This window comes from Ovis aries, chromosome 9 (assembly GCF_016772045.2).
Source record: "Ovis aries strain OAR_USU_Benz2616 breed Rambouillet chromosome 9, ARS-UI_Ramb_v3.0, whole genome shotgun sequence".
Classification (NCBI taxonomy): domain Eukaryota; kingdom Metazoa; phylum Chordata; class Mammalia; order Artiodactyla; family Bovidae; genus Ovis; species Ovis aries.
Window position 1 is genome coordinate 46587255 of NC_056062.1, and position 11845 is coordinate 46599099.

Sequence of the window (11845 nt, forward strand, 5' to 3'; positions counted from 1 at the left end):
GGTGGGATTATGAAAAAGCCTGTGTGCACAAAGATATGAACTACATTTTCAACGTCACTTTCACGATTCTATGGCTCCCATGTTTTTACTCCTTATTTCTCAATTAGCTCAAAACTCAAGTGAAGGGGAAAGGTGCTATTTATTATGTCCTTTCAAAATCCCAACAAAAAGATCTGGAAAGCTCATGCTATGAGACACTTAAGAGAGGTTATTAATAGTGATCAGCAGAGGGACTTACCTGGAGGTCTAGTGGTTAAGACTCTGAGCCTCCCATGCAGGGGGTACAGGTTTGGTCCCTGGTTGGGGAACCAAGATCCCACATGCCTCATGGCACAGCCAAAAAATAATAATATATAAAAGGGTCAGGGACTTCCTTGGTAGTCCAGTGGTTAAGATATCCCCGCTTCCAGTGCAGAGATGCAGAGGACAGGGGTTCAACCCCTGGCTGGGGAACTAAGATCCTACATGCTGAGCAGTGCAGCCAAAAAATAAATTTAAAAAATATATATTATTTAAAATATAGTGGTGGTCCAGTGGCTAAGACTCCAAGCTCCCAATGAAGGGGGCCAGGGTTCAATACCTGGTCAGGGAACTAGATCCCATGTGCCACAACTAAGACCCAGTGCAGCCAAATCATAAATAAATAAAATTATTTTTTAATAAATAAATAAAAATATAGTGATGGAGGGGGAAAGGCCTGAAATCTCTGGCTACCAAGGCAGAAGGGAGCTGTGAACAGTATGGGAGATGTAACTAGAGGTCACTCAGTACTCTTGCCACTCTCATCTTACCTGCCTTCCTCTCCCACACAGGCTGGAAAATCCAAAGCCTGCCTTCCCCAAAATCCTATTAGCTAGGAGAGGCCAGGTACTCCATTCTGGCCAATGGGACATCCTCAAGAGTAAATGGACACCGCCTCCTCCACATTCTCCTTCTCTAGGGGACAGGTGGGATGCCCGAGGTGCAACAGCCTCTGCTAACAAGGGCTGGGCAGGCAGAGAGAGGAAGTTGGCACCAGGGAAGGCTCGATGGCCCTTGACCACCTACCCGAGCTGGCCTATTGTTCATGATGAATAACTCCCTAACTAGCAAAGAACAGATACATTTGGTTATATATTTCTAAGGAACACTGAGTTGAAAGATATGTATGTGTATCTTTCATTGTTTTTATGACTATAAATAAAATCTTATATAGAGACATGACTGTTCTAATAAAACACCACTAAAAAACAGATGAAGATTTTCTAGACAATGTTTTGAAGAAGCAACTCCTTTTCTTTTTTCTAATTACATATTTTAAAAAGATAGCTTTAAGGGTTTTCATACTCAGAAAGAGCAATCTATGCCAGATAGACAGAGAGAGAGAGACAGTCATAAACACACATATATATGTTTATTCAACTCTAAAATCTTGATGAAATAGAATTCAATTAATTTCAAGCTCATTTTACTTTTAAAAGACTAAATAAATGTCAAAAAAAAAGAAGAAGAAGCATCAAGAATGTATTTGCCTGGGAAATCTCATGGACAGAAGAGCCTGGTAGGCTACAGTCCATGGCATCACAGAGAGTCGAATACAACTTAGCAACTGAACAACAACAACATACAACCAGGCAGACTGTGATTTGGGGAAATACTTCTTGATGGAAATGTGGCAGAAAATGGAAAGTGAAGTGACCTAGAAATATGGAATATAGAGTTCTGGAAGAAATTAAAATTTGTATATAGAATGACAGCTGCAAATATTCAAACAATAAAGTCTGTGGCTAAAGGGAAAAAAATGTATTTTAAAATAATAAAATTATTAATACTTCTGATTTTTTAAATTTATTCACAATTTGGAACCAAATTTGGAACCAGTTCTTGCTTGTCAGGATTTCCTGATGGCTTAGAGGGTAAAGAGTCTGCCTGCAATGAGGGAGACCAGAGTTCCATTCCTGGGTCAGGAAGATCCCTGGAGAAAATGGCAACCCACTCCAGTATTCTTGCCTGCAAAATCCCATGCATGGAGGAGACTGGTGGGCTACAGTCCATAGGGTCACAAAGAGTCAGACACAACTGAGCGACTTCACTTTCACTTTCAGTTCTTTCTCAACAACATCCTGTACAGTCAAGGTGGACAATGAAGACACACAGTGGTGAACTTGGGACACCACAGACTTTCAGACTTCAAAGGAGCTTTTGTTACATTATAGTAAGCACAAATATACATTACATAAATGTTCATATGTTAAAGAGGGATAGTCGTCAAAGGTTGCCAAGCAGAAAGTTCTGGCAGTAAAACCTTGGAGCTTCAGAAAATGCAACTAATCAGAATATATTTTCCAAACACTGATCAAGATTTTCCTGTACAGAGGAAAGAGAACCCTCCTATGCTGTTGGTGGGAATGTAAATTGGTACAGACATTGTGGAAAACAGTATAGAGGTTTCTCAAAAAACTAAAAATAGAGCTTCCTTATGATCCAGCAGTTCCACTCCTGGGTATATATCCAAAAGAAACAAAAGCACTAATTAAGAAAGATACATGTACCTCAATGTTCATAGCTGCATTATTTATAACTGCCAAGGTATGGAAGCAATGTAAGTGCCCAGTAACAGATGAATGGATAAAGAAGATGCGGTACACACATACAATGGAATATTACTCAGCCATAGAAAGAAAAAACTTCACCATTTTCAACAACATGGATGGACTTGGAGGTCCATCCTCCAACTGAAAATTGTTCAGTCGTGTCCAACTCTTTCCAATTCCATGGATGGCAGCCCGCTAGGCTCCTCTGTCCATGGAGTTCTCCAGGCATAAGTACTGAAGTGGGTTGCCATTTCCTTCCCCAGGGGATCTCCCCAACCCAGGGGTAGAACCTGGGTCTCCTGCATTGTAGGCAGATTCTTTACAGTCTGACCCACCAGGGTAGGTATTATGCTAAGTGAAATAAGTCCGACAAAGAAAGACAAATATTGTATGATGTCACGTATCATGGGAAATCTTAAAAATGTAACAAACCAGTGATTATAACAGAAAAAAAAGTAACAGACTCACAAGATATAAAGAACAAATTAGTGGTGACCAGTGGGGAGGGGACAATAACGGGGTAGGGGATTGAGAGGTGCAAACTATTATGTGTAAAATAAACTAGAAGGATATATTGTACAACATAAAGAATAAAGCCAATATTCTACATATTTTGAATATTTTTTAAATATTCAAAATGTAAAAAAAGAAAGAAAAGAAAGAGAAGGATTGTCTTGTACAATGTATAAGGAGTGATTTCTCGGTGTTCTCATTTCCTACATAATGGTTTTTTCCTTCTTCCCAATTATAAAGAGATATGTTTAAACACTTTCAGACACAAACGGAGTAGACTATCTCCTGCTCCTCACTCTGCTCACTCTTTAGGATGAGTTTGAATTCAGCTCTAACACACTGCAGTGCTGCTGGCACAGTGCTTGCACATATAATCCCATTTGGTCCTCAAAATATCACAGTGAGGGGGCTTCCCTGGTAGTATGGTGGATTCTTACCCGGAAGATCCCACATGCTGCAGGGCAACTAGGTCCTAACACAACAACTACTGAGCCCACGTGCCTCAGTTACTAAGCCCGCAAGCCCTCGAGTCCGTGCTCTGCAAAGAGAAGTCACCACAATGAGAAGCTCACACACCACAACTAGAGAGTAGCCCCCTCATCATCCCAACTAGAGAAAGCCTGCACTTAACAACAAAGACCCAGAACAGCCAAAAATAAAGAAAGAAATAATTTCTTTTTAATAAAAGGAAAGACCTTTGTCAATAAAACATTTTTTTTTTAATATCACAGTGCAGAGCAGAGGGGGAAGGAGAGGGTAAAATGAATGGAGAGAGTAGCATGGAAATGTATACACTACCATCTGTAACACAGATAGCAGTGGGAACTGCTGTATGACTCAGGGAACTCAAACCGGGCTCTGTGACAAATGAGAAGGGGGGAGATGGGGTGGAAAGTGGGAGGGAGGTTCAAGAGAGAGGGGACATATGTATACCTATGCTGATTCATGTTGATGTATGACAGAAAACAACACAATATGGTAAAGCAATTATCCTTCAGTCAACAATAAATAAATTTTTTAAAAAAATCACCATGCAGGAAACAAATGAAATAAGCCCTAAGTGCAAACAGAAGCTGGAAAAGTTAAGGAATTTGTCTAAAGTCTCCTGACCAAACTGTATTTTAGTTTGGTAGAGCCAGGCTGAAATATAAGTCAGCTGCCTCCTGGTCTGCTCTTTCTAAGGCACTGTGTAGACTCTGACCCTCGTCTGTGGTCTGAAGTGACAGCCGACACGCCAGGGAGGTGGACTGGCTGCCCTCACACCGCCTGGCCAATGGCCGGCCCACGGCCCATCATCACCTATCCTGAAAATCATTCAGTTGGAATTGTGGCTTTCTATTTTAGAAAAGCATCCTTTTTTCTCCCCCTTTTCCTACCTGGTTAGTCATTCTTTCTTGTTTCCCTGTTTGATTCATGAATTTTGCGCCTTGCCAAAGGTCACATTTTCTCTCTCCTTAAGATCCAATCGCAAAAAAAAAAAAAAAAAAAGATCCAATCGCAAATCATGATGCAGTTGCTAGCCTTACTTCTTCCTACCTGCAAAGTTTTCTGTATGCTCCAGGTCGACACTAAACCTTTCTCCTTGCAGGAGGAGTTCGGGCACTAAATGTGTGTAAAGATTGCTGGGTCACGTCTACAACCACATCACTTCTACATGGAAAGCTGCCAGTATGTTAATGCCAAAACTTTCAAAAAATTAAGGTATATATCGACATTCCATTTCAATGATTTCTACTTAATTCAGATTTTGGTCCCAGCTTCAATTACTAACCTGCTACCTGCTTTTATTTCCTCGCCCCTTATTCTGCAGTTGTTATCAGTTAGAAAGACTGACCAAAAAGTTAAGAAATGGGTAGGGAGTGGACAAGGTAATATGGAAGAACAGTTTTGCAGAAAATCACAACAATATACACCTAGTTATTTATTATTAACAGGAAAAATTCCATGTCATAACAGGTTAATGCTGCTCACGTGCTAAGAAGATAGTGTGTATGCTTAGCCGCTCAGTCGTGTCCGACTCTTTGTGACCCCATGAACTGTAGCCCGCCATGGGGGTTCCTCTGTCCATGGGGATTCTCCAGACAAGAATACTGGAGTGGGCTGCCATGCCCTTCTCCAGGAGATCTTCCCAACCCAGGGACTGAACCCAGGTCTCCCACATTACAGGCGGATTCTGAGGTACCGGGTAAGAAGATAGCAGTCTCCCTGATTTAAATTTGCATGGAGGTAACCTGTAAAAACTGCTTTAAAGGTCTAAAGAATGGTCTTGTTTTGATTATGTCTTGAGGACGTTAAGCCAGTTCTGCATCCTTCTACACCATTCAGAACCCTGCTGAATGTGACCCATCCTTTGGTTTCAGTGGGCTTTCAGAAGTTCAAGGGCTCTGGGGTCAGACGGTGTGGGTTTGACACACATAACCAAGTCACTTAAGTTCTCTGGGCCTTAGTTTCCTCATTCATAAAAAAGGGGGAAACAATTCCCATCTCCTAAGGCCATTGAGAACATTAGATGAAATAACACAGGTAAGATTCCTGGTACTGAAACCACTGGAGCTTTTATCAAGATCCATTTAATACAAAGCAGAACTCCTACGAGTTACACCAAGAATGTATCCGAAGGCAGGCATCAAGATGTTTTCCCAAAAAATGATTATTAGTCAATATCTAAATGAAGAAGAGGAGGAGGAGGGTCGGGGGAGGTGGGAGCAAATTCCATCTGTAGGACTTTCTTCCCCTTTCACATGTCACTTTAGATATTACCTTAAACTGGAAATATTTTTTCATTCATCGAAAGCACCTCAGATGCTGGGCTTGTATCTCATTTTTCGGTCTTCCCACAAGGAGCACAGTTGCTCAGCACTGAATATGCACTTGCTAGTTTCCTTCTTGGTGAAAGTGTTGCTCAGTCATGTCCGACCCTTTTGAGACCCCATGACTATCCTACCAGGCTCCTCTGTCCATGGGATTCTCCAGGCAAGAATACTGGAGTGGGTTGTCATTGGCTTCTCCAGAGGATCTTCCCAACACAGGGATCAAACCCAGTCTGCCCTCATTACAGGCAGATTCTTTACCATCTGAGCCAACAGAGAAGTCCCTCTCTTCTTGGGGGGGCAACCACTACCAGAAAAGTTAAATCTCAGGGCTCTGACAGCATATATTCTCTGTTTATGTGGGGCTCTGCCTGTGTTTTTCATGAAGCAGATTTGTGTCAGTGGTACCTAGAAGTGGGTGGGAGACCCAAGTTTTCAAAATAAATGGAGGAAGAGATCAGAAAGATAACAGTTGGGATGTTTACAGAGTCAAGATGTCACTCTAAAGATTGCTGGTTGTTTTCAAAGAGAGAAACATATGTTTACAGCGGGAAGACCTGCCAATCAACTAACTCAACTAAGTGATTAAACTCAACAACACTAGTGAATGGCCAGGTGCATCTAACAGAAAACACACACCACGACCTATGAAGGAGTCTGGCCAAAAACATTTTGCCTGAACTGAATTACACGTTTAGACTGAACTTTCAGTTTACAAGAAATATAGAACAGGGAGGAACGAGATAAGTGTACCACAAGAAAATAATCAGGTAACTCTAGAATGTAAAATATTCCACAAATTAGCCTTGTCACTTCAGAAAGTCTGCATAGTAGAAACAGAAAAAAGTTGACACAGTTTTCTAGTTTATCAAACGCTAAGAAAGCAAACAACCAAATGCAGTGATTGAATGAATCTTGACTGGCTCGTGGTTTGGAAAAAATACATAGCTAAAAGAGACACTGAGTGGACAATGAAGATTTGAATGTGGACTGGACTTTGATAATCAATGGAATAGTTACTTTCATAGGGTATTTAAGCTCCTGAGCTATATAAGAGAATGTCCTTATTTTCAGAAGACACGTGCTGAAGCTTAAAGGGATCCACGATTACTTTCAAAAGTCCTAACCTCCCACCCAATATATATACATATATACATATATATATATATATTCTACACAAACACACACAGGTTGAAACAGCAAACATGACAATAATGAACAATTACTGAATCTAGGTGGTTGGATATACTAATGTTCACTATACTACTATTTCAACTTTTCTGTACGTTTGAAAATTTGTCATAATAAATGTTAGAAAACATGGAGGCAAAAGTAACAAGCAAGGGACTCCCCTGGTGGTCCAGTGGTTAAGAACCCAATTTGCAATGCAGGGAATGTAGTTTCAAACCCTGGTGGGGGAACTAAGATCCTGCAGTGTCCCCAACAAGAGAAGAAGCCACCACAATGAGAAGCCCGCATGCACCACAACCAAGACCCATCACGGGCCAAAAGTAAAAAATTAAAAACAAGCAAACTATTCCTCCCTGCCTGAATAAAAATTTCTTTCTCTTGCATTTCATGATAACAACAAATTATAAAACACTTTACTTGGGCCAGTTACTGGGGACTACAAAGGGCTGCAACATCCTCTAAAGACAATAGCCGTCCTGAGGAAAAAGCATAGCCCTCTTTGTTGAGTATCACTTTCAGTCCCCTTTCACTGTCCACTGGCGACTGCTTTTCAGAAAATAGTAATCATTATTCTCCCAATTCCATGGAACTGAGGGTCTTCAAACCAACAATAAAAACAGCTTTGGATAAACTTTTCAACCTGTGAGGTTGCTTCTGCATAAAGATAACCTAGTCATTCGATATCACTGAAGTTTTTTTTCTTAATAGTGAAGCAGACAATATGCAAGAAATACAGATACAGAGACAATAGCCTGTTTCCTATAGTCTGGGTACTTCCTGCTGTTGGAGGCAGGAAGAAGAAGTAGCAGTGGATGAAATCTGTCAATAACCTCACTTCACACACCAGTCACTTCTATTCCTTCCTGAGCCCTTTGAGAAAATAAACTTGATAAACTAGAGCTTTTCCAAAGACAGGCAGCAAGAAAAAGAAGCACTACTCCACAGTGAAAGTCTGTATTACTTGGGAAAAGTCCAGTGTAAAGTGTGAGTCTTAAAAGTCACAGAACTCTCAACTGTTTAATTCCAGAACTGAAAACACACCACAGGGAGGCTCAAAAAGCAAACAGAAGCTTACTGCTTAAAGTATACCTATATAAATTATATAACACCATATATTCTCTATAATATCTACCATCAACTAAATGTGAAAGAAAGTTCTTCTTTTCCATTTTTGAGTCCAAGCTCAGGTGAGAGGGCAGGAAAGGCTTACCTAAGTACAACGATGCGTTTTCTTTCTTGACATTGTCATCTAGGTAGGTTGGTCCCAGGGTATAAATAGGTGTGGAGCCCATTCCAATGAGAATCTGTGCGCACACGAATAAAGCCACGTAGACCCAGTGGTCGTTGCCACCCGAGTCCTTCAGGCAGGTGGGGGGCTCCACCTTGACCGAGGAGTTGCCGTTTTGACACAGGCCGTAGTTGGAGGCGGAGGCGTTCAACTCTTGGATCTGGTAGGGCGGCGAGACGAAGTGAGGTAAGGCGAAGAGGGCAGCCCCCACCGCGATGAGAAGACCCCCCACGGCCAGCCACAGGGGCCGCCGTCCGCGGCCGCCGAAGTAGCTGACGAACACCACCACCACCAGGCTCCCAATGTCAAAGCAACTGACCAGCAGCCCCGACTCGGAGCTCTTCAGACTGTAGCGCCTTTCGATGGTGGTGATGACGCTGCTCAGGTACCCGGAGACCATCAACGCCTGGATGAAGGTTAGAAAGCACATGCAAACCAGGAAGCAGCGGGAATCGGTGAGGACCACGTAGAGGCACCTTCTGCCCTGGAGCATGGCCAGAGTGGAGGACACCGACATGGTTTTGGCGATTTCCACCCGGTGGCGACGTTCCGCCAGTCCTGCCGTCTCTGCCGAAGTAGACGGCGCGGAGGGGCTGGGGGCCGGCGGGTAGGGGTCTGACTTCAACTCCTGATGGCTAGGGGCGAGCTCAGAGCCTTCTTCACTCGCGGGACTCAGATCTGGCGGGCAGGAGGCGCTGTTCAGGGCGGGTAAACTCTGGGACCTGAAGGATTCGGGTTCGCTCTTCTCTTGGACAGCTCCTACCCTGGCGCGCGCTTCCTGTGGCTCTCCCGCCTGGGGCTCCAGCCCACCGCCTCGGTCCATGGCTCTCAGAATTCAGATTCGGTAGCCGATCGCACTCAAGGACTCCGGAGCTTTGCATCCACTGGCACGAGGGGCTGAAGCCGGGCCCAGGCAGTCGTGCCCACCAGGGACCGGGGCTGGCGATGCAGAGCCGCGCTGTGGGGCATCCTCACCAGCAGGGAGGTGCCCAGTGCATCCTGACCGCAGTCGTGGCCCCGAGGCTCCGCAGCCGCGTGCCCCGGAGGGCAGGGGTCCGCGCGGTCCTGCGATGAGCCCAACTTAGGGTCCACCCAGGGCTGGGAGCGCGCAGCTGTATCCTGGCGCGTCCTGGGCGCATCCCCTCCGCCACTGCCGCTCCGCTTGCCGCCCGGAGCGCGTACGCCCAGTGCCCAGCGTGGGGGCGGTTAGCGCTGCTGCCCGGGCCGCATACCGCCGGGCCGGCTGGGCCAGAGGCGCCCGATCCTCGCCGCCTCGGCTCGCGACACCCTCGGGCGCAAAGGTGCCAACCTGCAAAGCAGAAGAGAGGGCGGTCAGCGAAGGGCGGCTTAGGCTGGCTTCCCGGCGCCCCCGGCGGACAGCGCTGGGGGACTCGGACGGTCCCAAGTGGGACCTAGAGAGGAGCGAGGAACGAAGCCCTGGAGGAGGATTAGGCTGTAGGCTGCAGCCTCCAGAGCCCAAACAATAAGCAGCGGGCGGTGGGCAGAGACCCTCCCTCATTGTCTACGGCGGACCTGCCCCCGCCCCGCCCCTTTTGCCTTAAACGGCGCATCTGCTTTTATACGTTAATAATTATCCACCTGGTAGCTCTGACTCACAGACAGCGTCTTTTATTCGAGTGAACTAATTGCAACCTTTTGGTACTCCTACTCAAAATAGAAGAGGCCCAAAAGAACAAAGGAAAGTTTCTTTCCTTTTTTTTCTTTACAAGCACGATGCACTCCTAGTCCCGATTTTTAAAAAAGAAAAAAAGGGGAAAGCGAGGTGTGTAGAAACGTGTGTACACACTTGTGTGCAGGCACGTGTGCGCCGACTGGATGCAAATCAGTCTTCTCCATCCGTTAGAGACAGATACGCATTCAAAGCCCAAGGCAGCAGCAAAAAGGTCAGCGTGCTTGCCTCTATTCCCAACACTAAAAATAACACCCCTCCCCCCAAGCCGCCAGGGAGAACTATTCAATTACAAATACCAGGGGCGTTCGAGGCTGCGGCCCACGCCAAGTCCCAGAGCGCTGTGTCAAGCGAAACCGAAAATCAGTTTGCTTTGCGGAGGGGTGGGGAAGCCACAGCCAAACAATGAGACGCGAGAGCACTGTCACGGCGCTCTGGGAGCCCACGGAGCCGGCTCGGCAAGCGCGGGCCGGCAGGGAGGTGTGCTATTTACATCCCGCGCACCCAGAGAGCGTGGGCTCGGGGTGCGCGCGCGCCCACACACACATACATACACCGGCGTGTCTGTGTAGAAAGCCCTCGCGCGATCCGGCACCCAGCTTGAATATAACGCGAGTCGAAAACAGGTGTGTCCCCAGGGTAAGCCTTCCCCCCTTATCTCGGGACTCCCACTCTATTCCTCCGGCCCCCGAGGGGTGGGGGGGTGGGAAGGTGATGTGCACCAGGTGGGAGAGGAGAGCTGGACTTCGCTGCATTGTGTTCATGCGACGCGCTTTTGTGATGGTGCTGAGAAAAGAAAGGAGGAAGGGTAAAGGGAGAAAGGCAGAGAGCTTGGGATCCAGGGGCTGCAGCTCCGGCGTCTCCCTCGGCTCGACTGGGCCAGCCCAGCTCCCAGATTCCCGGCCTGCCAGCCACTCAGAGCCAGGGCTTCCCCGCCGCCTTCTTGCCCGGGAGCCTTCCCGGGGAACCCCACCGGCGGCGGCGTACAAAGTCGGGGAATCCCGGAAAACTCGCTTCCCCGCGCCCGGGGGAGCGCGCACCCGCACCGCAGCGCACCCGCACCCCAGCGGAGCCTTGGAAGGGCACACGGACCCAGGCGGACGGCTCTCGGAGCCGGCGTGGGGGCCCGGGGACATCTCCTACGCGCGCGCAAACACACATACACACACACACGGCCCCGCGGGAGGATAGGACAGCCGGACACAGCTCACCGAGCTGAGGGTCGCGCGAGCCGCCGCTACTCACTCGTGAGTCGGCCGGTCAATCTGGCTGGCTGGGGATGGAGCGAGGGGAGGTAGGGACCTTGGAGGCGCGAGAGTAGTTGGGAGCCTCCTGGGGAGGCAGCCTCGGTCCAGCCGCGAGGAAATCAGTGAATGAGTCTGTGACCCCAGCCTCTGGAAACAGACACACGCGCACAGACGCGCCCGGAGCCGAGCGGCAGAGGGCGCAGGCGCGCGGGCAGCCGCCCAGCCCAGCCCGGAGGCGGCGAGCCACCAGGCTGCCTTTTCACCTGAAAGGCGGGGGAGCGTGAGGAACCCAGGGAGCCGGTCTCCAGAAAAGTCAGCTACTCACGCAGAGAGCCCACTCGGAATAAAGAAATTGAAAATTCTGTTGGTTTATTACGTGCTGTGGGCACCCACCATGTCTCAGGGACCATAGCAGGTAGATTCTGGGAACCAAAGATGAACGGGACAGGATCCGTGGACCGAGGAAACCTCTGTTTGGTGGAGGAAATACCCCTGTAAGTAGCCTAAAACGACACAGTGAATTCTATACAGGG

At 47.1% G+C, this 11845-nt stretch overlaps 1 protein-coding gene across 2 annotated transcripts in view; it reads right to left on the reverse strand.

The window, feature by feature from the left end:
- Positions 1-11481, reverse strand: part of SLCO5A1 (solute carrier organic anion transporter family member 5A1) — a 159614-nt gene extending 148133 nt beyond the window's left edge. For both annotated transcript variants that reach the window (XM_027973030.3, XM_027973028.3), the window contains exons 1-2: positions 11311-11481; positions 8298-9684 (exon numbers count right to left, since the gene is read on the reverse strand). In XM_027973030.3, the coding sequence (XP_027828831.1) occupies positions 8298-9198 (901 nt within the window). In that variant the 5' untranslated portion in view covers positions 9199-9684; positions 11311-11481. The remainder of the gene's footprint in view (positions 1-8297; positions 9685-11310) is intronic.
- Between the last annotated feature and the right edge of the window lie 364 nt (positions 11482-11845).